Here is a 23,500-nt window from a genome sequence, read left to right as displayed (position 1 = left end):
GCATAATTGCCCATGAGCGTAAAGGGAAGTCCCATCTGGTAAAACAGAACTCTGTAATCAAGTGGTTATCGTATCACGCACATACCTGGGAGACCTAGAACACAAGCAGACATTACACATGATAAGGAAACCGGCTCCCGTCGAAGGGCATGGGATGTTTTTGAGTGATTCTGAATAAACATCTTTGAGACATGTGGATCCCTGGAGCAACATCAGCTCATATCTCTAACGGGCACTCACTTCAGTCCTGGTAAAACAGCAAACTAACCATCAGCCTGGTGAAATCATGAGTTAGGGTTAACGCTAACGACGGTGGAATAACCGCCAAACAACTGCAAAAAAACTGCAAAACAACTGCAAAACAACTGCAAGTGGACAGGACAGGGAGAGGAATATTGTTTTTTGCTGTACACTGTGACAGATTACATATACTGGAAGCTGGTTTGTAAGACACGTGTGGATTCACTAAGTGCTACGCCATGAGCTAGCAGGAGCTAGCCACTCAGCTTGACTGGATACATCAAATTTGTTTTCATACTTATTTAAGTTTTTCATTAGGCATTAATGCAGCAGGGTATAGCTCTCAATTGTGACACAAGCCTTGCATGTGAATGCTGGCCATGAACCAAACTTTTAATTAGACACTTTAATGCAACCTCTCGAGCAACTAAAACATATTTTCTTCAAATCCACTGAATGCATCACATTAGATAGATTTCCGTAGAATTTAATATTATTTTTTTTCCCTATACTCATCCGTTTAAAATCCACAATTTCTTAATTTCATTTCAACCGGAGAGGGTTGGCGGAGGAATCAATGTGTGCAATTAGACACACAGAACCCAGCAATTAGCTGCTGTCCTAATGTGCCTCGATAGATTTTTCTAAAAGGATGAGAGAAAGCAATACTGTACGGCTGAATGTCCTGTTCTCGGTGGATCTACTCTGACAGGTCAGTGGCAGGAAGTCTGCAGCACCACCGTTACCTCGGCAGAATGTCATTCCAGGAACTGTCTTCTGTCAAACCTCGCCAGAGGTGCAGTCTGATAGGATGCAGTGGGCATGCTGTCACATACAGTTTGCCCTCCACACCCATGAGGGCGTACGCATCACGTGGACGAAAGCACGGAGAGCTACAGCTGAGTGTTCGTGGCAAGAGAGACTATCTTAGCTAAGCTCCAAACATATGCTGTCTCCCTTCCTGACTGGGGCTTGACAAGACCCATCACATTTGTCCTGAGGTGGCGTGAAAGTGTAGTTCAAGTGTGATTTATTTTTCTTTTTTTTAAGGTTCTCTGGGTGAACACTGGGTTAGCCTTTTCCTGTCTGTGCGTGTGTATTCCACGGATCGTTCGTTTGCCGTGGGCTTTTTTTCACGGTCGTATTATATTTTTGATATGTATTTGCACAAAGGAGGCAATCTTGGTGGGAATTCTATTTGAACTCCTTCTGGAAACAACATGGCACCTCCAGGCCTGTCCGTCAGGGCCTGTGACGTTGATGAAGCCCCCGTGGCGCCAAACCCCATCACCCAAGACGAGCTGGCGCGATGGTGACCAAGTGTCTTCTTAATCATACTCTTCTGGATAGTGGTTTTCATATTTCCTTTTGCTCATTCTTTCATGCGAATGTGTGCAGACCCTTTCGCCATTCTCTCTCTCTCTCTCTCTCTCTCTCTCTCTCTCTCTCTCTCTCTCTCTCTCTCTCTCTCTCTCTCTCTCTCATTCTCTCTCTCCTGGATCACACCCTTCCATTTCTCTTCACCTATGCACCTAGATACTGTTCTATGGCTTATTTAGATTAAATATTATTTGTGATGCCAGTGGTTTCGAGAGAGCCTTCCCAAATGAGTCAAAGTCAATGTGTCAAAGTGATTTCTTTTTCACATGCACCGAATAGCATACCGCCATCAGGACAGTGGCATTCTCGTGACCTGGCAAGCAACATCTAAGCAGTGGGATCAAACAATCACAAGAACAAAAAACGAACGTATAGTATACATATACGCATCGGAAATGATACAAACGACTGAAACTTCCGAGCACTTCTCCGTGAACACGACCACACCGGGTGTCGTCTGCACCGGAGAGGCGTCCTGGCTGCCGTGTCGACACACCGCTGCAAGTCTCTTTCTCTCCACAAAACCATTGATTTCCGTTTTTTTCCACAGCCTCAAGGTCAGACCTGGAGAGGATGTCTGCAGGAGCTCATCTTGTCAGAAGGACCAAGTCTGCTTCCCTCTTGACTGAGGACGGATAGGACACAAACACATCTGCTTTTCAATCATAAAAGGAGATGAAGGCATGACGGTTGCAAGGAGCTTCATAACAAATACGCCTTTTGGTTTATATAATACGATAAAGTATTCTATAAATATTCATCTTACCTGATCTAAGCAGTGAATTGTGTTTCTGTATTTCGCCACACTGGCAAACAACAACATACTTTTTCCCTTAGGCCTATTCTACTCACAATTTCTACTCACAACACACATAAAATGGAGGCATTTTTCTTTGAAAATCCATCTAGATTCAAGAAAGTTGTACAGTAAATGTTCCTTTAGGCTCTCTGAGACAAATGGTCGTGCGGCTTCCCTCAGGCTGTCGCCTGCTTTGGTGAATGTCAGTGCGTTTAATGCGTTAGCGTCGGTACACAAGTAATGGGCCTAATCATGGCAGATGACAGCCTTCCCAAATTAATTCTTTCCTCATGAATGACTTAGAGCTGGTCCAAGATCCGCAGGCGGAACCAAAGACAAGCAAACAAAGAAGGTGTGCAGTTACATTTCAATCACAGGGATATAAAACGCAGTCCCGGATGGAGAGTTTGAAGCGCATGATGATGATACATACCCACCATTAAGAAATGCAAATGGTCTTAACAATGTACTCAGTCCTCGACAATTTGGGGGTCATTTACCATTGTTTTGATCCCAGCGACTGATATAATACTACCAACACGTGCACAGGGAGGAGGACTTCCCGTGACCAGTGGAGGTGGCGGTGGGAGTGGGGGTGGGGGTGGGTAGGCAGGAGGTGTACCATGCTTACAGCCACACCCATGATGGGGGAGGGGTTCTGACCTGCAAGTAACATCACACCACGGTGCTGGAACCTTCTCTGCGAACTGCAAACGAGCAAGCATTTATGGCAAAGAGCTAGCATAGCCTTCTGTGGAATGGTTTCTTTGAAGGCCACAGGCACATAGAAAGGTGGTGTAGGTTTATCTTCATGTATCCAACATACAGACTGCACGTTCTAAAAGCTAGATGTTCAGGCCTGCTTTACTAGCATCACCATAGATTCCATGTAATGAGCACAAATGGATCAGCAAAAAGACCACAAAATATGGACTGCAACTCAAAACTGTGAATGTCATACATACAGTACATGAACGTGAGAATGAGCATTAAGATGAGACTGGAGCGCAATACTGACTGAAGAAGAAAGAAAAAAGATGAAAAGGATTTCAAAACTCACGTCATTGTAGGGCTTTGAATTACAGCACATCACACGCTGGGGCAATTAGTGAAGCCCTTGAAGGCCATTTCAACAAACAGTAGCATCTACTTTGTGTTAAAGTGCAACATCATTACATCGTTAGCTCCTGACCACAAACACCGCAGTGCATTTGAAGCACTTTAGAACCAACAGAACCCTTTGCTCCATGACACTGTATGAATTACAACCGCCGGTGAAAACAGATGCAGTGCTCTCAGTGGTTAGGCATGATGGAACCAGACTGCATTGGCACGCACATCTTGTCAAGTATTTCATTTCATAGACACACGTGATTAACATAACCCCAACGCAGATTACATTACAAGCGTCTCGGAGTCATGAGAGAACGCAGGCCCGCGCGTGTAGGGCACACGAGTGGCACAGAAAAAGGGGCCCGCTATCAGATAACCAGCATCATCAATACCACATTAATTCCATTCTTACCAATTATACCGTGGAATATTATTATGCAGTCAGCACATAGCTCTACTGGTACCTTCCTGGCTGTCATATTTGCAGGTTGTACTTAGTAATTTAATCTAATTGCAGGATAATGTAACTGATACTTGGGGGGTGGGGGGGAGGGGTGGGAGGGAGGGTTTGGTCTTCGGGGAAAGGGATGTAATTATTGAATTGATTACTGGGGCCTGGTTAGACGGGCCAAGATCCTGTCACAGGACTGGCCTGCACAGTAAAGTGAAGCATGGGGGAAAAGGAAGATGGGTGGATGTTGAATTCTTCTCAGGGTAGTCTCGCTGATAAATGTCAAAAAACGGCTCGCAATACAGGGTGCGGCTAAGACTTCCGCTCATCCCCCCCTGTTCCAGTTGCTTTCCATCGAATGCTGCAAAGGCAGACATGGTTTTGCGTTGTTCGTGTGGGGCAGGAACCGAGAACGGCATCCCGTGTGTTTGTTTGCTCGACATTTCAATTCGCTCTAGACGACGAATTCTGTTGGGGATGGATATGTATGCAAAGACTGAAGCCATAATCGATGTTTGTTTAAGAGGAGAAAAAAAATTCGGGAACACACCACTGTGCACTAATGCGGCCCATTCTCCGGGAGTAAAATATCAAAGTACTCCTCTATTGATCGCTGGAAACAATCAATACTCAGCCATAGCATCTGAGCATTTGTTGCTCAGCAGTCCTATTTCTCTGGAATGGAAGATCACGACATGGAGACTGATTGCTAGGCCACAGGGCTGGGGTTTGAAGTGTGTGGGTGTGTGTGTGAATGTGTGTGCGTCTATGCGTGCGTGATCGTGTGCTCTGCACAGGTGTGTGTGTGTGTTTTCAGGGCTGGTGCTGCTACAAAGGCAGGTGGCAGGTTCCGTGCAGCTGACAGGAGGGAGGCTGTTCCCAGGGGTCCAGAGGACTGACAGCCGCTGCCCAGCCTGAAGAAAAACAGCCTGTTTTCCAGCACAAAGAACTCAACACGCTCACCTGTCTACCTCCTTCTTTTACACTCACCGCCCCATTCTCATCAGGCCATTAAAATCCCCTCTGCATCTCTCTTATTTTCTCACTCTCACACTCTCCGCCCCCTACCGTAAACACAAGCCCATTCCACATGTCTTGTTGCACATGCAGTGTTCTCTCAGGGAGAGAGATTGTGTGTGTGAGACATGAGACAGGGAGAGACACAGGGAGAGACAGAGAGAGAGAGAGAGAGAGAGAGAGAGAGAGAGGGGGGGGGGGGGGGGGGGGGCTTGCTGAATGGTATGCATGAAAACTCACGTTTCTAAAGATGTGCCTCGAATCTTCTTGTCTCTGTCTCCCTTCCTCTGTCTAATGTACACTAAACGGACACAAGTATTGGGACACTTGACCCTCACACATATCAATTTTTTGAACATGTCATTCCAAAAAACTACTGCCAATAATTTGGAGTTGCCCCCCCCCTATGTTGCTATGACAGCTGCTCCTCTTCTGGGAAGGCTGTCCGCAAGATTTAGGAGTGTGTCTGTGGGAATTTGTGCCCATTCAGTCACAAGAGCCTTAGGGAGTTTGGCACTGCTTTTGCGTGATTAGACCTGGCTTGCAGATGGCGTTAGAATCGATCCCAAATGTGTTCGATGGCGTTTCTGTCAGGAATTTGTGCATGCCAGTCAAGATTTTTCACAACAAACGTTTCTGCATGGAGTCAGAGGGGGAGGGGTTCCGGTTTGGGTAGCCTATCGGCTTTCCCAAGACACCCCTTATCATCTAAAGTGATTTGGCTTCCCCGAGTCACACTCCTGCTTGGCCAGGCAGTGTCTCCTCATCTCGTCTAGCCCTTCGCCTTTCTTCAGGAGGGTTCCCAGACAAGCCAAACGTGTTCCAGGCTCAAGGCACACACTCCATCCAGCTCCTCCTCACAGTCCATCATATCCCCCAATCAGAAGCGGGCTGTGGTTTAGATGTGCAAACAGAGATGGGCCAAGTTTAATTAAAGGAGATGAGGTGCTCACACCTGCGCAAACACACCATTTTTAATCCTCCAATAACTTCAGCCGGCGAAACGACATTAAAAAGGGATGAAGTTATGCAAAGTGTAGGTTATATCGGATGATGTGTTTTTAACATGCGTTCGATTTTATTTGCCGGTTTACGTACAACAGCTACGTAAAGAGGCTGTTTTAGAAATTCATCGACTGTGTAAACCATACTGCTATTTCGCTGAATATCGCTTCATATAATCAATTCCTCATAGCATTTTTTAGGCACTGGCTCTGTCCAGACTGCGGGCTTGACTGAAGAGCTGCTCATGTCCGAGGGAGGGCGGTGGGATACGTCACAGAGAGAACCACAGAGGAGGAACAACGGCATAACTACCGGGGCAGAAGGAAGGAAATGACCTCACGTCAGTGCTGGGGGGGCTTCCTGCCCGGGTGACGCTGATGCACTGTCAGTTTGTTAAGGTTAAAGGCAAATCATGCCATCCATCTCACACCGTGAGATGTGGTGTGGCTGTGATTGGGCTTGGCATGGCTCCAGAGCATACCTGCAGCTGAGGGGGGAGGAGGGGAGGAGAGGGGGGAGAGGGGGGAGGAGGGAGGGAAGGTGGACAGACAGCTGGAACAGCTGCTGGCTCTGTCTGCCAGACACCTACTGCCACGGCCCGTCCCAAACCATTACAGAGTACAGGAACGATACAAATCACAGACGCCTGCCTGTCCTATCACATCTATCCCCATCAACATTCCCCTGGCTCCACAAACTCTGTTTCACCAGTTCAACACACAGTCACAATACACGCCGTGGATTGCTTTCGAATCAATGCTATATTCGCTTTCCCTTTCCATTTTCTCAACTTGAGATACCGCAACCATGTGCTGTTGCATATTCAAAAGCTGTTTTCAAACTAGCTTCTTGAGATGTGTCTACTTTCAGTCAAAACGTCAGACGGAGGTTGTGATTTTTCGACAAAAGCCTTTTGCTGTTTCCACACCACTTACAGACGCAACTGTCCATCATTCTCTCACAGAAAGTATACCAACATATCATCAGCCAGTGCAGGATCTATAATCTGACATCATTTCCTGCCACTCTGTTCTGATGGAGTGGATTTAAGTGGGTAGACACACACCTGTGAAACTAAGATGGAAGATTGCTTTGAAACCTTAACAGCTGCAATGAATGCGGGGTACAGGTACTGAGTCACTGCAGAACACACACACACACACAGGAATACACACACAGGGACACACACCCAGGAACACCCACACTGGAATACACACACACAAGAACACGCACACACTCAGTGCCATGTATCCTTCATCCACACACACAGAAATGCTATTCCCCCCTCCTTACACTACTGTGTTCTGACCTCTCAAAATACGTTTTCTAAATGCTGGGAAAAACCAAGAAGTCGTCTGCTCCTTTCTTTTCATCCAGCTGTAATGGAATGCAGCGTCTGCTACATGCTCGGCAGGGCTTGGCCGGGGATCTTTGAAGGGAGCTGGAAGACTGACAGAGGATTCACTCAAAGAGGAGACTAAGCATCTGTGTTGTGTTTCGGTATAGAGTGACTAAGCTCAGAAGTATTCTGGGAGGTGTATTCATATTTCAACTGTTATTTTCAAAAAGGATCTATTCATCTTCAATTGAACTATCGCGATCTACAGTGAAACATTTAAGAGTACTGTCTTTCCTGGTGCATTATGCAAATGTTGCTTCAGGGACACACTGGTATTTTAAACAAATTATATATATATTTTTTTTTTTAATAAAATGTTACTTACTAATTTTCACATATAATTAAGCCAGTCCGCCGTCATTTGACGTTCGTGATTGGATGATTGTGGGAACTGTAGTTTCACATACAAAAAGCTCTCTCCATGTAGAGGAATTCTGCAGCCGTTTAAACTTCATATACCATCATGCAACAGTCGGCAAAATGAGGAAGTGATATACAACGTGACACACGAAGAAAAGCTGTGTGTGAGAACAAGGAAAATGTCCAACCAAATAAAGAAAAGGAAATTAGACAAAAACGTACAGGATAACCTGTACTTTGACAGTTATTCAGATGTCACGATTCACGAGGAAATGATCGCAGATCATGCACGTACTAACACGTACAGGACAGGGATATTTGAAAACAGCAGCTCGATTCAAGGCAAAGTTGTGTTGGATGTCGGAGCAGGTACCGGTGTCCTGAGTATATTTTGTGCACAAGCCGGGGCCAAGAGAGTTTACGCGGTTGAAGCTAGTTCAATCGCTGATCAAGCTGTGAAAATCATTAAACACAATCAGATGGAAGACAGAATCGAAGTCATTAAAGGTACTCTGGAGACAATTGATTTGCCCGAGCAGGTGGACGTGATAGTGAGCGAGTGGATGGGCTACGCGCTACTCCACGAATCCATGCTTAACTCTGTTCTGTTTGCCCGCGACAAATGGCTGAAACCCGGCGGTCTCATTTTACCTTCAAAGGCAGAACTTTACATCGCTCCTATCAATGACTTGGTTGTGGAAGACCGCTTGAATTTCTGGTGCACCGTGAAGGAACAGTATGGCGTTGACATGTCCTGCATGTCTGAATTCGCAAGGAAATGCGTAATGAACAATGACATCACCGTGAACTTGGTGACAGTCGAGGACGTGTTGTCCCATCCCTCTAAGTTTGCGGAGCTGGACCTGTATTCCGTGACCGTGGAACAACTGAAATCGGTGAAGGGGCCGTTCAAGTGCGAATGTTTTGGCTCTTCTGCTGTGAACGCCCTTTGCGTGTGGTTCACGGTAACCTTTCCGTGTGGGGACAAACCACTGGTCCTCTCCACGTCTCCGTTCAAACAGGAGACCCACTGGAAACAGGCGGTACTGTACCTAGATGAACCGGTGGATGTGATGCAGGACACTCTGGTCGTTGGAGAAGTCAACATGTATCCTTCTGAAGACAGCTCCAGACATATATGCATCGACGTGGACTACACAATAGGACAGGACAAAAAACACTCAAAAACCTTCTCCATTCCAGATGGATACTTGGAACCCCAACAGCTGCCTATTGCCACCTAACTTTTTAAAAAACATCGGAGACTCACCTGTGTGTCTGGTGGCTACTTGGTGTCAGTTTCTTGCATTCTGGTGACACTTACGCATAGCTCAAGGCCATGAAACACATCTATTATAGAGAGATCCATTTTAATGCTGGCCAGGCTTGAAACTTTAAGTCGTGTTAATATAACAATATTAAATTGAGGATGAATAAATGCCTAAAACATTCATTTGTTTCACTCTTGTTTGACCTTAAGAGTTACAAAGAGCAATACAAGTGTATCAATATGTTATGCTAAGATTACATCCCTTATCTATGGAAATACATTTCTGCTTCAGTCAACAATGAGACAATGAGAAAACAGTCCCTTCCTCAGCCTGCTCTCGCCAATCATACTTCTGAATAATAGTTTGTCAAATGAGTGGGCCACGAGTTGTATTTGGACATCAGATTGTATTTGCCCCAGCCTTTTCATGTACCAGCTCTTACTTTTGATATTGACATCAGACAACAGGTCAGGCCAGGACAGAAAGGCACGCTTTGACATTTCAATTTTCATTGAATGGCTTGAAAATCTAACCTTTCCACTCACAACCCAACTGTCATGTGTGATGGGTTTTATACAGCGGGTTAACAGCATGGCGTACCCGTGCTCAGGGGTACGGAGCGCTGGCTTGGATACACAATAGGGCCATATGTGAACCACATGATGAAAAGAATGGCACACAGTCCGTTATGCAGTCGTGTTGACTCGCGGTCGAATTGGACCCTTTGGGAGAAGGTTGTGGCTCGTACGCACTCTGTTCACCATAAGGGCTGACTGACCTGAACATGGACGGTGGGACACACAATGACCATAAATGCCTGACTGTGTGAGCAGGCTTCTGGGAGCTTCTGAGAGCTCAGTATGAAACTGTAGGTGGCTAAGCCTCTCTCCTATGCTTGACGCTAAACCAACTGCAACCTCTTCCGGCCTGTAGTCCTTTTGAAAATCCAATAGAAACGGTGTTAAAACTCCAAAATTGGATTATTTGTCTTGTATGTGGCGTAGCCATCGAGGGGGGAAGATCGATAGATGTGCTTAATCTGACTGGTTCAGGGCTCCTGGTGAAGTTCGAATGTGTGACAGGAGTACTGATGCACTGATACGTCTCTCCGTGGACGGGGGGTTTGTGTGTTTGCATCCGTCCCCAACGTGCGTGCCGACGTCTTGGCCCAGTCAGACCCTCTCTGACCAAGGGTGTGTCTGATTGGAAGCTACTAAAGCTGCTGGACCGTTCGTCAATTATTGGAGACTGATATTGAAACCTGCCTGAACTTCCCCCCGCACCATAACTAACCACCAGCTCCCATTGGCTCTTTAAATACATACGAATGATTTACAGTGTACGAGCCAATGGCAACACTTTCCCCCACCAGCCAGTTACAGTAACCCCTATTTCTGTCAGGTTCTCTTGAGAGAACACATTGGAAACATGTTATTGACCAAACCTAATTTAGGAGGCCAATTCCCCAAGCTGTGTCCTGATATCTGCAGAGCGGAGCCACACTATTTGTCCGCATTATCATTTGCACTGAATGGGCCTATATTTAGAACAAAACGGTAAGGGCTGTCTTGCCGGTGACTCATTGCAGACGAGCATAAGAAAAATAATTGAATGTCAAATAATCGAATGTCAAGATGCATCTCCTCTGTGTTAAGCAGTTACAGTAACTTTTAAACACCTTAATTTTCTTTTCTTTTTTTTTTTATTATTTTTTATTACATTTAAATTTTATTTTGCTGTGCTGTAAACTTGAGGCATGGAAGTACATTGATGCTCCATAGGGGTCTTAGAGAAAGATCACCACACACACAACTATAAAGGATATCATGTGGCCGTGTTCGGAATCTACAAACCACGGCACATTCCAAATCCACCCAAGAGAGATGGCCTCTGAGCACAGCAGACGACACTGTTCATAATCCTGCTCAGTGAATTCTAAGTCTCTCGTGGGTCATGTAAATCGGAACAGAACACTTGAAATCTCAATCCACCTTGAACAGACCAGGCCTTCTGTGGCATGGTGACTCCACCCAGCTGGACCTGCCCTCTAATCCTTTTCAATCATGCCCTTTCAGGATTATACTCTGTTGTAATTCTCAGGTATTACCCCCCTCCCCCCACACACACACACACACACACATAAACACACACACACACACTTAATTTAGTATTTCTATTTTGATGTTGAGTTGTGGGGTTTAGAACAATGCAGGGCAGACTAGGTAGGAGGCATGTGCACAGGATTGATGTTGGCGGAATGTGCTCATTTAGAAACCAAAACACCTGGCGCAAACAACTGGATGTTCTGCCTACTTTATACACTTGTGAGACTGAATGCAATGGGGTCATTTACTATAGATGAACATATTCTGGTAGGGGAATTGACAGGTAGTTCATTGTATTTAGGTTGTTGAGAAATACTGCAGTCTATTGGTGCTCTATTTAATGTTGATGCTTTTGCAACTCAATGCACCTGCAGTTAATTGTAAACTAAATATGTGAAGTATACCTCTTGTGGTATTTTATCGAGGTTATGAATGGCAACATTCATATTCGCCATCTAATCAATAAACGTTTAAACGTTGTAGCTACTACAATTGGTCATTTTGAGGCCTGTGGGCTAACTGGCCTGCGCATTATGCTTTCATGTGTAGAGTAGACCTCGGCCTCAAGGTAGACTGTTTATCGGATAAAGGCATATTTAGAGAAAAAAAACTAATTGGCTGTGTCCCGTGCCTGACACGGGGATGTACAAAACAGCTGTAGACCATTTTCTAATCACTATCGAAGCCAACAAAGCATAACCGGAAAAGGGAAAATGCACAGACACACACAAGTGAATGACAAATAATAGAGCTTACGTCACGTGATTCCCAGAAATGTCAATAGGTGCCAGTTATCCAACCTCTTGAAATATTTGATGACATTGGGCACAACACTACCGGTTTGTGATCACAGATGCTGCGGATGAAGTGCTTTAATAACAGGAAGAAGAGTCCAGTGGATCGTTTAAAACAAATCCTATCCGGCAACACACGTGATCATTTGTGTGATAATAAGCCCTTCTTTCTCCTCTTAGTCATTGTCACGAAGATAACTCACATGTAAGTTGTTATATGCAAGCATGTATATGCTAGTGGGAATAAAATATGTTTAATCAAAGTTTACCATACATAATGTGTTACGGAACTGTTTCAAGTCATTTTATGACCCAGAAGTCTATAATTAACGCAGTAGTTATTATTATTGTTCGGCTATTATTATCATCCAGGTTATCCCTTGTTTTACTTTGTTGTACTTTGACGGCCACTTTGTCATATCCAGTCAGGTTTTAAAGCTATGTTTGGCACAAAAAATCTGGCAATCAGAATATTGGGATGACAATATACATTTTCCCCGAGACATTGTGTTCTTTCGAGTAGACATCCAAAACGTGAAAGCGTTGAGTTCTAGTTTTGTGGCTCTCCTACTAACATGAATATCGTGTGCGTTTCAGGTGTGATAACAGCATTCTTCAACAGAGTGTAGAGTCAGTGGAGTTGGGCTGGAGAGCCGAAGAAGCGACCTACTGCAAAGAGGAGCTGTCCAGGTGCTGAAACAGCGGCAGCTGTCCAGCACTCTCGATTTTGCACAATTGTAGGAAACGTCAAGTTTTACGTGTCATTGTAAACATAGGTCTACTTTAATTTTGGTAATTTCCTTAATAAAAAAAAATACACACACAGACACAGAAACAAAATATAGTTATATATCATATGTTGTCCTTTAATTTTATACGAAGTTTTCCCAGTGACTCTTGTTCCTACAGGCCTAAATCCCGTGTTTGCCGATTAACGTGAAACAAATAGCCTTGCAGGCACAGATAAATACATTATTATAAGACGCAATGTCATGTGCTTATCATATCAATCTTCCCCTGTTATTGCGTAGGAATTGTGAATTGGGCTAAAAGTAAGACTTCAGTGAGATTCAATAACACCAACTTCAACCACTCAAGATATGCTCGCATTGGCGTCTATTGATGGACTAGATAACGCACAACATATATCAGTGTCCAGTGAAAGCTGTGCTTCCTATTTGGAAGCAGGCATAATAGCAGCATCGCTTTGACCTTGTTTTACGACACGCATTGTTTCCTGACTTTTGACGGACAACCAAGTTGGATTTTTAAAAACGATTTGCCACAATTTACATGGGCTATTCTCGTGTGCATATTGCTCCTTGGTTTCTCTTGGTGCCCGAGTAGCCCATCTGAAGTGGCATTCTGAGCGGTCGCGCACCACACTCCCATGGAGCCGCGGAGAAAGCGGTCGTCTCGCTGTGAGTCTATCATTTCCGCCGTATCTATGATGTTCCAAACCAAACGTATGCGTGTGCTAAATGTCCATCTTCGTTCATCGTAAAGAAAAGGAATAAAGCTGTGAAAGAGGTGAGCCAAAGCTCTCTTTTTTTTCATTTGTTGGAAGGATATGCGAGCAAACTTTTGATGGTCGACTTTGGATTCAAAATGACCGGATCTCCCCTGATGTCTCAATAGTGAGTGACCTAATATAAAGGTTAAGCCTACATGCTACATATAGGAAGACACATGCACTTAACCAACAAACCATAAAAATCTGCAATTTATATGTTCGTTTTTGTCATATATTTTGTCAAGTGTGCAAACAGATGTTGTTGCACACTTGTTATTACGTACAAGCAAGATAACCTGAGGACATGGTTTTCCGTTCCAATACGCGTTTCTCGGTTTTTTTTTGTTATCATCATATTATTCCATATCAACAAGTAACACAATGCAGCATAATCACGTAGCCTACTATTAATTAGTCTGAAAATAACTAATTTGCCGTAAACTGATAAAGTTTGATAATGTGCTCGCGAGAAAGGACTTGCAGTGGGAAATAATGAATCAGTGTCATTACTTCACGTTTCCCGATGATTTTAACTTAACTCAGTTATTTTAATAGAGCAAGTAACTTTTTTGTTTAGTGACAAGGGGATAATGCATTCACTTTTAATGCGTCTCGTGGCTCTATTTATTTATTTATTTATTACTGCTATTATTAAGTTTGGAACCATATAGCCTATAGGCCTACTTGACCTAGTAGATTATAATATATATATATATTAGTAGAATATGCGTATCTACTAGCTAACATAGCCTATAGCCTATAAAGTATCTGTACTAGAACTTTAACTCACTACTCTTCTCCATTATTATATTTTTCTTCCAACGGACAGTGAGTTTGGGTCCGGAACCATATATGTTAGATTGGCCTTCCCCAAGGCTTTATGATGTTGCATAGGGTTGCTTCGGGCTAGGGTACCCAAAATGAATCCGTTGTTGAGACTCTTTCCCATGTGTTTGGTAAACTGTGAGCAAAGACCGTTATGATGTTGTGGGTGAAATGTAAAAACATGGGCTAAATTCGACGTCAGCTGTGCGTGCGTGTGTGTAGAGAAAGGGAGAGAAATAGATAAATGAGGAGGGAGCGAATGAGTGCGCGCCTAACGTACGCGTTGTGGGTAAATAGTTAGTGTTAATTATGACAGCCCAGTTGAGCGTGACACGGGTGGACGGTATGCTGACCCCCAGTTTTTACACGTCACACTAAATGGCTTTTCACTTAACAATCCATCAATCCAAGATTGCAGGTGAAGCACCGTTCAAATGTAAGTGAACACATAAAAGACGGCGCGGCACATACTGTACATTGCCAATCCCTGAGTCCCCACGCGCACAGTGTCAGACAAACACCTATCCCAAAACATTAAGTTATCTTACAGTAATAAACCAAACTCTTAGACAAACGATACATCCTAGAAAAACGATAAACAACTTAAATATTAAACTCGATTACTAAGCCTACCTTTAGGACCCAGAGGAGCGCATAAGTACTGTGGCAGAGCCCGGGATACAATCACTATTTGCGCGCATTTGTGCGAGATTGCTTATCTCACACATCTCTGCTCAGTGTATGTGTTCGGCAGTGCAACGGGGCAACAGTAAGAACGTTTCGTGCAGAGATCTCCCAATTTTCCAAGTTGTGGGTATTTTGTCCCTACCGAGTTGCTTAATGGTCCCGAAGAAGGACGTGTTGGAAAACACAGGTCTCTGGAAGAATATTCTGGCAGAGTGAGGGTTATCAGATGGTCTCAAAAAGTGAGTTATCTCAACCGCCATCTCAGCCTGAGCAGTTACCTCGCACTGTGTATAGGCTATAAAGAAAGCGCGAGGGATGCGTGACGCTGAAACAGAGGAAGATATTCTCGACAGCAAGGCTAATTGGTGTGATTCATGTCCCCTTTGAGTGTCGGTAACGACTTCATACCGAAAGAGAGGGAGCGATTATCAGAGAGAACAGCACACCCGTCCACAGGAGTCAAATATTTTGGCGTCGGGTTTAAGGAATGATACCCAATTTGAAATGGACAATTTCTGAAGACAAGGAACATACGCCTTTCAAAGTTTTGCAACGGTCTTTTTCTGAGGACACCGTTATAAAGCTTGAAGCGATTTAGTAATGGGATGGCAGGTGGGGGAATGATGTTCCGGGAAATTTTGGCAAAATCCTCACCTTTATCTATGGTTGTGCTGACCGAGCACTCCGGACACTGATCGGCCATTTGTTCAATAGTGGGAGAAATGTCCTCCGATCTCGTCCCCTAGCCAAAGATATGTTGCACAGCAATTCCACAAAGATTGACGTGCGTATTGGGGTGCTGTTCAATCGCATTGTTGGGCTAAGTCAGCTTCTTTTAACTATTGGGTCATCAACTTTTTTTCCTCCGAACTCATCACATTAAGATTAACACGCGCATCTTAAAGGGGCTCCAGTGGTCATTTCTGAACTTAACAGTTACTAAGACTGGACTGTGCTCCTTGATTTGAAGAAATCCCCCAAAATGTAAGTAGACTACAATATTGTTTGCAAAAAGTTATAAATTTCTTTGGTAACGTACAAGCCACGCCTGTCTGCTTTAAATGTAATTGAACCCAATGTCTTGCTGTCGAACGTATTAAAATTGCCACATTAGAATGCTCAAACGCGTGTAAAGATATCCGAGGAAAGACATATACTTTGTAGACATTCTGCACCATTTGTTGTGAACAAGGCTATTCACCTGATACATTTGGATTAATGGGACAATACTAACCACTCTGAAAGAGACGTAAATATTTTTTTTACTGACCTTTAATTTAATCAGAACCTATTTAATTTGACACCAGTGAGTGCACCTTTGGTAGGGCGATTTATGAAGCGCCCCCTTGTGGAATTGATCCATGCAAAACAAAATACAAATTTACGTACAGTATTTGATTACAATTAATGTGGTTTTTTGATAGTATTTCTCATGGACAGTACATCTGAACCAATTTTTTCTGTAAAAAATTATAGTGGACATTAATGGGGTTTAATTTTCATAAACTTGTTAAGCAGTACAGTACATGTGTTTTAAATGTATATATTATTTATTTTAATTGTTTTAATTTTTAAAGCTTTTTGTTTTTGTGCATCAGTGGTGGATACCCTATTGGATTTTAATATAACAAGGCCTAGATGGCATTTATATGATTATAAATGTAAATTTGTATCAATAGATTCTATAATTACTGTTGCCATTGACAAATTATCTAATAGAAACATGGCCTTAAAAATAATTGAAACTCTGACTTAGTTAACATGTATTTTTATAAAGAAAAACATATATTAAATCAGTAGATTCATCACGTCAGTCATATTGGATTATATTGTTCAATTTATTATAACATCAACATACTAAGTTAGCCCACGACTAATCGCGACTAACAGACCACATCTTGGCGTCATCACATGATTCATGATTGGAGATGATTTGTTAGGCTAGTTGACTAGACGTGCATCTGGATCTGGGGTTATATCAGTGTGTGTACAGTAATGTATCACTACTGTCGACTGACGGTGTTGGGCAATGACTCTGGGTGGACATTTTGAGAATCCAGGCCAGCCATGTCACTGTGGAAGCTGAATAATATGGTGGTAGCCTTTTAGGAAAAGTGTCTTTAATAATGCAGAAGGTGTTCCTATGTCACAATGAAGATTGTGTCCAGTAGCAGAAGAGAGAGAGAGAGGGTCATTGGTGGTATGGATGTTGTTGGGTGAGGCCGGGTGCTTCAGTACTTTGCGCTGGAGTAGCCAACACCAAAGCTACGCCAAAGCTACTCAGTGTCAGCGGAAGGGTCACCCTGTCAAAAGTGCCCGTCCCTCACACATATGTGTCACTTTCCACAGTTTACGAAAGGGGAGGAGGGGGTGTAGTGTGAAGGAAAGAGAGAGACAGAAAGTCGAGAGAAAACAAGAGGAGAGAAGGAAGGAGAGAGGGCGAAGCAGAGAGAGAGAGAGAGAGAGAGAGAGAGAGAGAGAGAGAGAGAGAGAGAGAGAGAGAGAGAGAGAAGGAGAGAGAGAGTGTATTGTGCAGCCGTGGGGTGAGTCAAGCGTGTCCTGGCAGCTGTGTTCGGGGACTTTTCCTTCCTTGGGAGGACAGGGACCAGTCAGGCACAGCCAATCCCGCTCTAGGAGACGAGTAAGAGGGGAGGGGGGAGGGGTAGCTGCCATGTCAGAACAGTGTTCTCACGCTGAGACCTGAACCTTTGCTCTGATTTCCTTTGGCCCGCCCCCGTCCCCCCCTCCCGCCCCCCGTCCCTTTCTGCCCCCCGTCCCCTCGTCCGGTGGCACACTCCGTCACTGACACACCCATTAGCTACCTGTGTGTCCTGTCTGGATTGGCACAGATCCAGGGCCTGCTGATTTGGTGTGTTAGGTGATGACGTATTGAGGACAGTGGAGGATTGGGTGTTGTGTGTTGGGGGGGACCGTGTGTTGATGACTAGGTGGTGTTGGTGATTAGGTGGTGTTGGTGATTAGGTGGTGTTGGTGATTAGGTGGTGTTGGTGAGAAGGTGGTGTTGGTGATTAGGTGGTGTTGGTGAGAAGGTGGTGTTGGTGATTAGGTGGTGTTGGTGATTAGGTGGTGTTGGTGATTAGGTGGTGTTGGTGAGAAGGTGGTGTTGGTGATTAGGTGGTGTTGGTGAGAAGGTGGTGTTGGTGATTAGGTGGTGTTGCTGATTAGGTGGTGTTGGTGAGAAGGTGGTGTTGGTGAGAAGGTGGTGTTGGTGATTAGGTGGTGTTGGTGAGAAGGTGGTGTTGGTGAGAAGGTGGTGTTGGTGAGAAGGTGGTGTTGGTGATTAGGTGGTGTTGGTGAGAAGGTGGTGTTGGTGAGAAGGTGGTGTTGGTGATTAGGTGGTGTTGTGGGGGACCGTGTGTTGGGGACCAGGCAGGGTGGCGGGGTGGCGGGTGGCCTGTTTCCCGTCCTGTAAGCATGGCGGGTGTCGTGTTTGCAGGGGCGTGCTTCATTCCTCACATGTTTATTTATGAAGACTGTCGAATTGGCAGCTTGTTCAACGGGGAAGATTAGGGATTTCTGGGAAAGCAATCCGAGAAGAAGAGAGGTTTCGTCTGATGCCCGTCCAGCCTTTTCTCTTTCCCTTTCTCTCTGTCTCTCTCTCTCTCTCTCTCTCTCTCTCTCTCTCTCGGCCCTTCTCTTCCCTGAGTTCTTGTGAGTTAGTCTTCCGTCTCCCACGCGAGGCACAAACACCCTGCTCTTTGTCTGGCGAGCGGCGGAGGACTCAACGACAGGAGAGTGAGAGAGGAGAGGAAAACAGGCGACAGGGAAGAAGGGCGAAGAGCCGTCGACGAGGCTGGCCAAGAGAGGGGCAGATGAAAAACAGGGGCCATGGAAGAAGGCATTCCTCCATCTGTCAGGATCTCCTTCGGTCGTTAGGCGTCCGGGTCTGCATATCCAACCATTAACTCTGCAACACTCCGCCACGCTCCACCGACCCTGGGGATGGGATGGAGACAGACTTGGGGGGGGGGGGGGGGGGGGGGTGAAGAGCTGGTTAAGAGCCCATGGCTCTTAACCAGGTCATGCGGACCCTTGTGAACCATTCATAGGTTTACATAGAAAAAGCAGCCCCACAATGCCCTCCTTGGTGAGATTGCACATCCTCAAAATAAACCTCCGCCAGAGCGCCGTCAGAGACCTGGTTCCCGCTCACCTGCGGGGTCGAACAACTTCACAGTCATACGGAGGGTGTTCGATGCTGTTTGTGTCGCAGGGCAAAACATCCCATTGTATAATACCTATCGGTTAAACAACAGTATTTACAATTAACAGTGGAATTGAACAATCGGCGTTGTGGATTTCGCTTTAATGTTGGACCTGGGTTTTATGTAACCATTCTGTAAAAATCAATCCAGCGAGCAGTTTAATCCAATGGTGTCTACTCTAGATTATAGATCCCATGCATAACATGCGGCGACATTCAATATGTTGCCGTGTATTAAGCTGAAATATCTCTCACTTCCTGCCCGCTCGGCATCTCAGGTGTCCCCGCGTTAGCCTTGATCGATGGGAGAGGAAGAAACCTGCCCCAAATAGCCCAGACCTCGCTTAAAATGCACGCCACGCGCCCCTCGCTCCTCTCCCCTGCCCTGTCGGTGGGACTCGGGCTTCTAAGTGGCGGGTAATGAGTGGACAGACCAGAGTCTGGATTGTGGAGAGTGATAATGACCTTGCTCTTGTGATCTTTAATGTGCCGGCTCCTTATCCAGCACCGCTTTCACTGTTCTCTCATTAGCCCTGGTTTCTGGACCCGTCTCTGTGCACCTGCCCCCCCCCCCTCCCCTCCCCTCACCCCCCCCCCCCCCCCCCCTTCCCTTCTCTCCCTGACATGGTAACACCATGTCTGTGGATCGAAGCAGGGCGCCAGAGTGCTGCAGGTTGTTGATTGGCTGCTTTCTCACCTGCCCGTGGCTGATCCGGTGACACGCCTTCGTTTGAAACGGAGTGTTATTTCTTGCTTTTCTCTCAGTCTCTCTCTACCTTGAAAAAAATACCGGGGCCTCGATTACCGCCTCCGCCCTTTCGTCTTTGTCCATTCCATCACTCCGTATCCCTCCTTCGTTATTCTCTGTGGTAGGTAAGTTGAGGGCCTGCCAGCATAACTGTGGATGATAGTCGTCCGGATTGAAGGGGTGGATTTTAAAAGAGCAATTTTAGGCTTTTGGATCGAGGAAAAAGGAGCAGTTATCTATGTTGAGGTATATTAGGAAAGATCCTGTATACCTGTGGTAGTTTGATCAATCTTCTCTGCACCTCGCTGACTGCTGCTGTGGTAGAATACCCCTTACAAACAATACAGGGCTCTCATGAGAATTAGACGACATCATAATAGCATCACCCATCCAACGAGGGATTCATTCATCTTCAGTAACGTGCAGTACAGGCGGAATACTGCTTCTTCATTTTAAAGAGCAGAATCAATGTGCTCTGCGACAGTTCAAACAGAGCGTTCTTATTTCCTCCACACGGCACCTAAAACACAGTAGCCAAAGAGAAGGACATGCTGGGTAAGTGAAGCGAAACTGCTTACCAAAGACAGTCCTGCCAGCACAACGGCAGATTAACAGGGGAGAGTTTAGCCCGCATCTCTCCAGACGATAGGAGCTGAACAGTGCCTGTGGCCAGGCAGGACTAATTGATCACAGAGGAGTAAGAGGTGTGTTGGGTCAGCAGCTCCATTGACTCGGCTGAATGATTAACCAGCGATAAAGCGTCCACATCTCAATCCCTCAGACGCCTGGCTAAAGTCTCTATCAATTACCTACCTGGAAGGCCACTGTTGGGGGAGGAAAGGCCGGGCTGAGTCTGTCTCTATTAGGGTACGACTCAGCCTCTTCCCAGCCTGGTCGCGGGATGAGGACCACTCTCACACTAGGAACGAACCGGATGCAATCCTAAGCTTTTCGCGACCGTTTGAAGGTTAAACTCCAGTGCTGATTGGCCCGTCCAGCTTGGGTGATTCATCAGGAGGAGGGCAAAGCTCGGAATACAGACGGCGTGTTTAACAATCAAGAGGTTGATGTCTGGAAGGCGTACTGGCCAGACTGTTGACAGGGTCGCCCTGGCATGGTTACAGTGCGTGAGTGGAACCTTGACGTGAATGCTGTTCACATTCAACGTGTGCTATGACGTCAGAAGCACCACCTTCTGAGCCGGGTCATGGCACCTCCTATAGAAGGCTTTCTCGTGAGTCATTTCAGCCTTGAATGAAGACTGTAATTTCATTAGAAAGAGCTCGGGCTGTGAACATTCATGTTCTTTCAATAGCTACATTGTTAGGGCTGCCGACACCTTACTCTGCCTGTACTTTCAGACACATGACTGTGCCTGTACTCTCACTGGAATTGTGAACAGACGCTCAACTCTGCGCTCGGTTAAAACATGTCGATCTTAGTGCGTGTGCCGGTCGAGGTTGCCTGTGGTAGAACTGATTAGATGTGATAAACAAATGTGCCCTGATGTCAGTTGGGGGGCGGAGGGTGGGGATGGAGGGTGTAGGCCCGGTGTGAGAACAGTGGGATCTAGTTTGCCTTGGCTATCCAATCCTCCTGTTGTGATCAACACCTCACACCATCCTGGCAGCTTTGTTAGGGAGGGGGGGTCTGTGTGCCCCCCCCCCCCGCCACACACACGTTCCATCCCCTTGCCTGTGCTAATGCTCAGTCGCTGTCGAAACTCGATCCCCTCGCGAAGGTATTCAACCTCTCCCCCTCTTGTTTCCCCACAGACGCCGGCTGCAGGGAGGACGAGGCCATGATTGACAGCGGACGAGGCTGAGAGCACCCGTCACTCATCCCTCCGTCAGCGTGTCAGAACGCCCGTCTCCGTCAGGGGTCAGCTCCTGCCCCCCCCTCCTCCTCCTTCCTCCATCCTCTCCTCCTATTATCTGCTCTTCGGGCCGGTGACAACCAACCCCCCACCCCCCCACCCCCCCTCCACCCCCCGACCCGGACCGGCAACGACCCGCCCGCCGCCCCCAAGCCGCTAACAGGAAGCCGGCATGCTCCCATCGTTCCCCGGCACCCCTCTCAGCGAAGCTCGGATTACATCCTAAAAAACCTGCTCAGCGTCTCTGTCCGTGTGCGGCGTGTTTTTCCCCCGTGGACCTTTCCGCAGAAGAGCCCGCCCGCCCTTTTCGCCCCCCTCCCCCCCCGGCGCGAGCACCCCGCTCGCCGACAGGAAGCGGAGATGCGCTTCTTCCCCCTGGCGCTGGCGCTGCAGGCGGCGTGGGCCAGCCTCTGTCAGGCGGCAATGCAGCACTACCCAGCGGCGTGGGGCCACTACGACGTGTGTAAGTCGCAGGTGTACACGGACGAAGGCCTCACCTGGGACTACATGGCCTGCCAGCCGGAGGCGGCCGACATGACCAAGTACTTGAAAGTGAGCGTGGACCCCCCCAACGTCACCTGCGGGGACCCCCCAGAGACCTACTGCGCCCTGGTGAGTGGGGATCCGGAGAGGTCGGGTTGTCGTCACCGGGCGACCCCTTCCGGTTGCCGCTTCTGTTTTGTTTTAAGGGTTGAGTGCCACTTGAGATGCACACAAACACACACGGCTGTCGGCGTGTGTTTGTGTGATTCTACACATTCAACACATTCAGGGTATCCTCCTTTCAAGTGGTGTTTCACTCTTAGTGACAGATAAATATGACATAGATATTCCTGTAATCGGCTCTTAAAAGTCATTGAGATTTCTCTCTGGGCCAGAGGTTATTTTATATAGTTCATACCTTGTTTCCGATGAAAAAACATCAAAGCATTTCTCACTCAGTATTCCAAATGTCATTGTTAAACTAAAAAGGATTCTCTTTCATACTCATTCTGCCCTATTGTGTGTTTTTTCCCCCATAAACCATGTGTATTTTCCAGTTTAAGACTCAATTAACGGAATCCTGATGTTCAAAAACACAGTATGTCATTATCAAATTAGAGGCACACGAGTGGAAAACCCTTGAAAGTTAAGCTTGCTTTGTGGAGTAAAGCTGCGTGCCTTTGTGAAGACAAGAGGGTGTAGCCTATAGGGTGAAGCATTTCATTAGAAAAGGTCTTCCTACTCATTTAGGCTCTTCACTTTGAAAATCCCAGCTGGTTGCCTTCATTTAGTGCCATGCAGTTGCCAAAAGATGAATTCATTTTGGGCTGGTGTGTGTACCAGCCCATCAAAGATTCTATCAGAACAAATACGCTCTTCAAAATTTCAAGAGCTCTTTAAATAAACAGGGAGAATTTCCAAGAAAGTAGTAACTTGCGGAATAAAACCAGTCACCACCAGCTGAGAGAGAGAGAGACAAAGAGAGAGAGAGAGACAGAGAGACAAAGAGACAAAGAGAGAGACAGAGCAACAGATCCAAAAAAAAGAGGGTAAGAAAGAGGATATGAAAACCATGCAGTGACTCTAGACCTAATATCTTGTGTGCGGGAGTTTTTTTTTCGAAAAGTGAATTATTCAATATGTTTTGTAGCTAATGTGTTTTATTCATAGGATACATTATTCAACCCGACATCTCAGAGGCACTTTTGA

The 23,500-nt window shown here is 45.9% G+C and overlaps 2 protein-coding genes across 2 annotated transcripts in view; both read left to right on the top strand.

Moving 5' to 3' along the window:
* Positions 1 to 7,934: 7,934 nt before the first annotated feature.
* Positions 7,935 to 9,215, top strand: prmt6 (protein arginine methyltransferase 6). Its single transcript, XM_067251952.1, has one exon. The coding sequence runs from the start codon at positions 7,944 to 7,946 to the stop codon at positions 9,006 to 9,008; it is 1,065 nt and encodes a 354-aa protein (XP_067108053.1). The 5' UTR covers positions 7,935 to 7,943; the 3' UTR covers positions 9,009 to 9,215.
* Positions 9,216 to 21,139: 11,924 nt separating this feature from the next.
* LOC136957972 (netrin-G1-like) overlaps positions 21,140 to 23,500 on the top strand; it is a 63,199-nt gene continuing 60,838 nt past the window's right edge. The window contains exons 1-2 of the mRNA XM_067252189.1: positions 21,140 to 21,166; positions 22,097 to 22,440. Of these exons, the coding sequence (XP_067108290.1) occupies positions 21,140 to 21,166; positions 22,097 to 22,440 (371 nt within the window). The remainder of the gene's footprint in view (positions 21,167 to 22,096; positions 22,441 to 23,500) is intronic.

This window comes from Osmerus mordax, chromosome 15, assembly GCF_038355195.1.
Source record: "Osmerus mordax isolate fOsmMor3 chromosome 15, fOsmMor3.pri, whole genome shotgun sequence".
In the NCBI taxonomy this organism is placed as follows: domain Eukaryota; kingdom Metazoa; phylum Chordata; class Actinopteri; order Osmeriformes; family Osmeridae; genus Osmerus; species Osmerus mordax.
Note: the sequence above shows the minus strand (reverse complement) of the source record. Positions and strands in the feature narration are given on the sequence as shown.

Bases quoted from the DNA above. Each gene is read 5' to 3' on its own strand.
- prmt6 (XM_067251952.1), top strand. From the start codon at position 7,944: ATGTCCAACCAAATAAAGAAAAGGAAATTAGACAAAAACGTACAGGAT.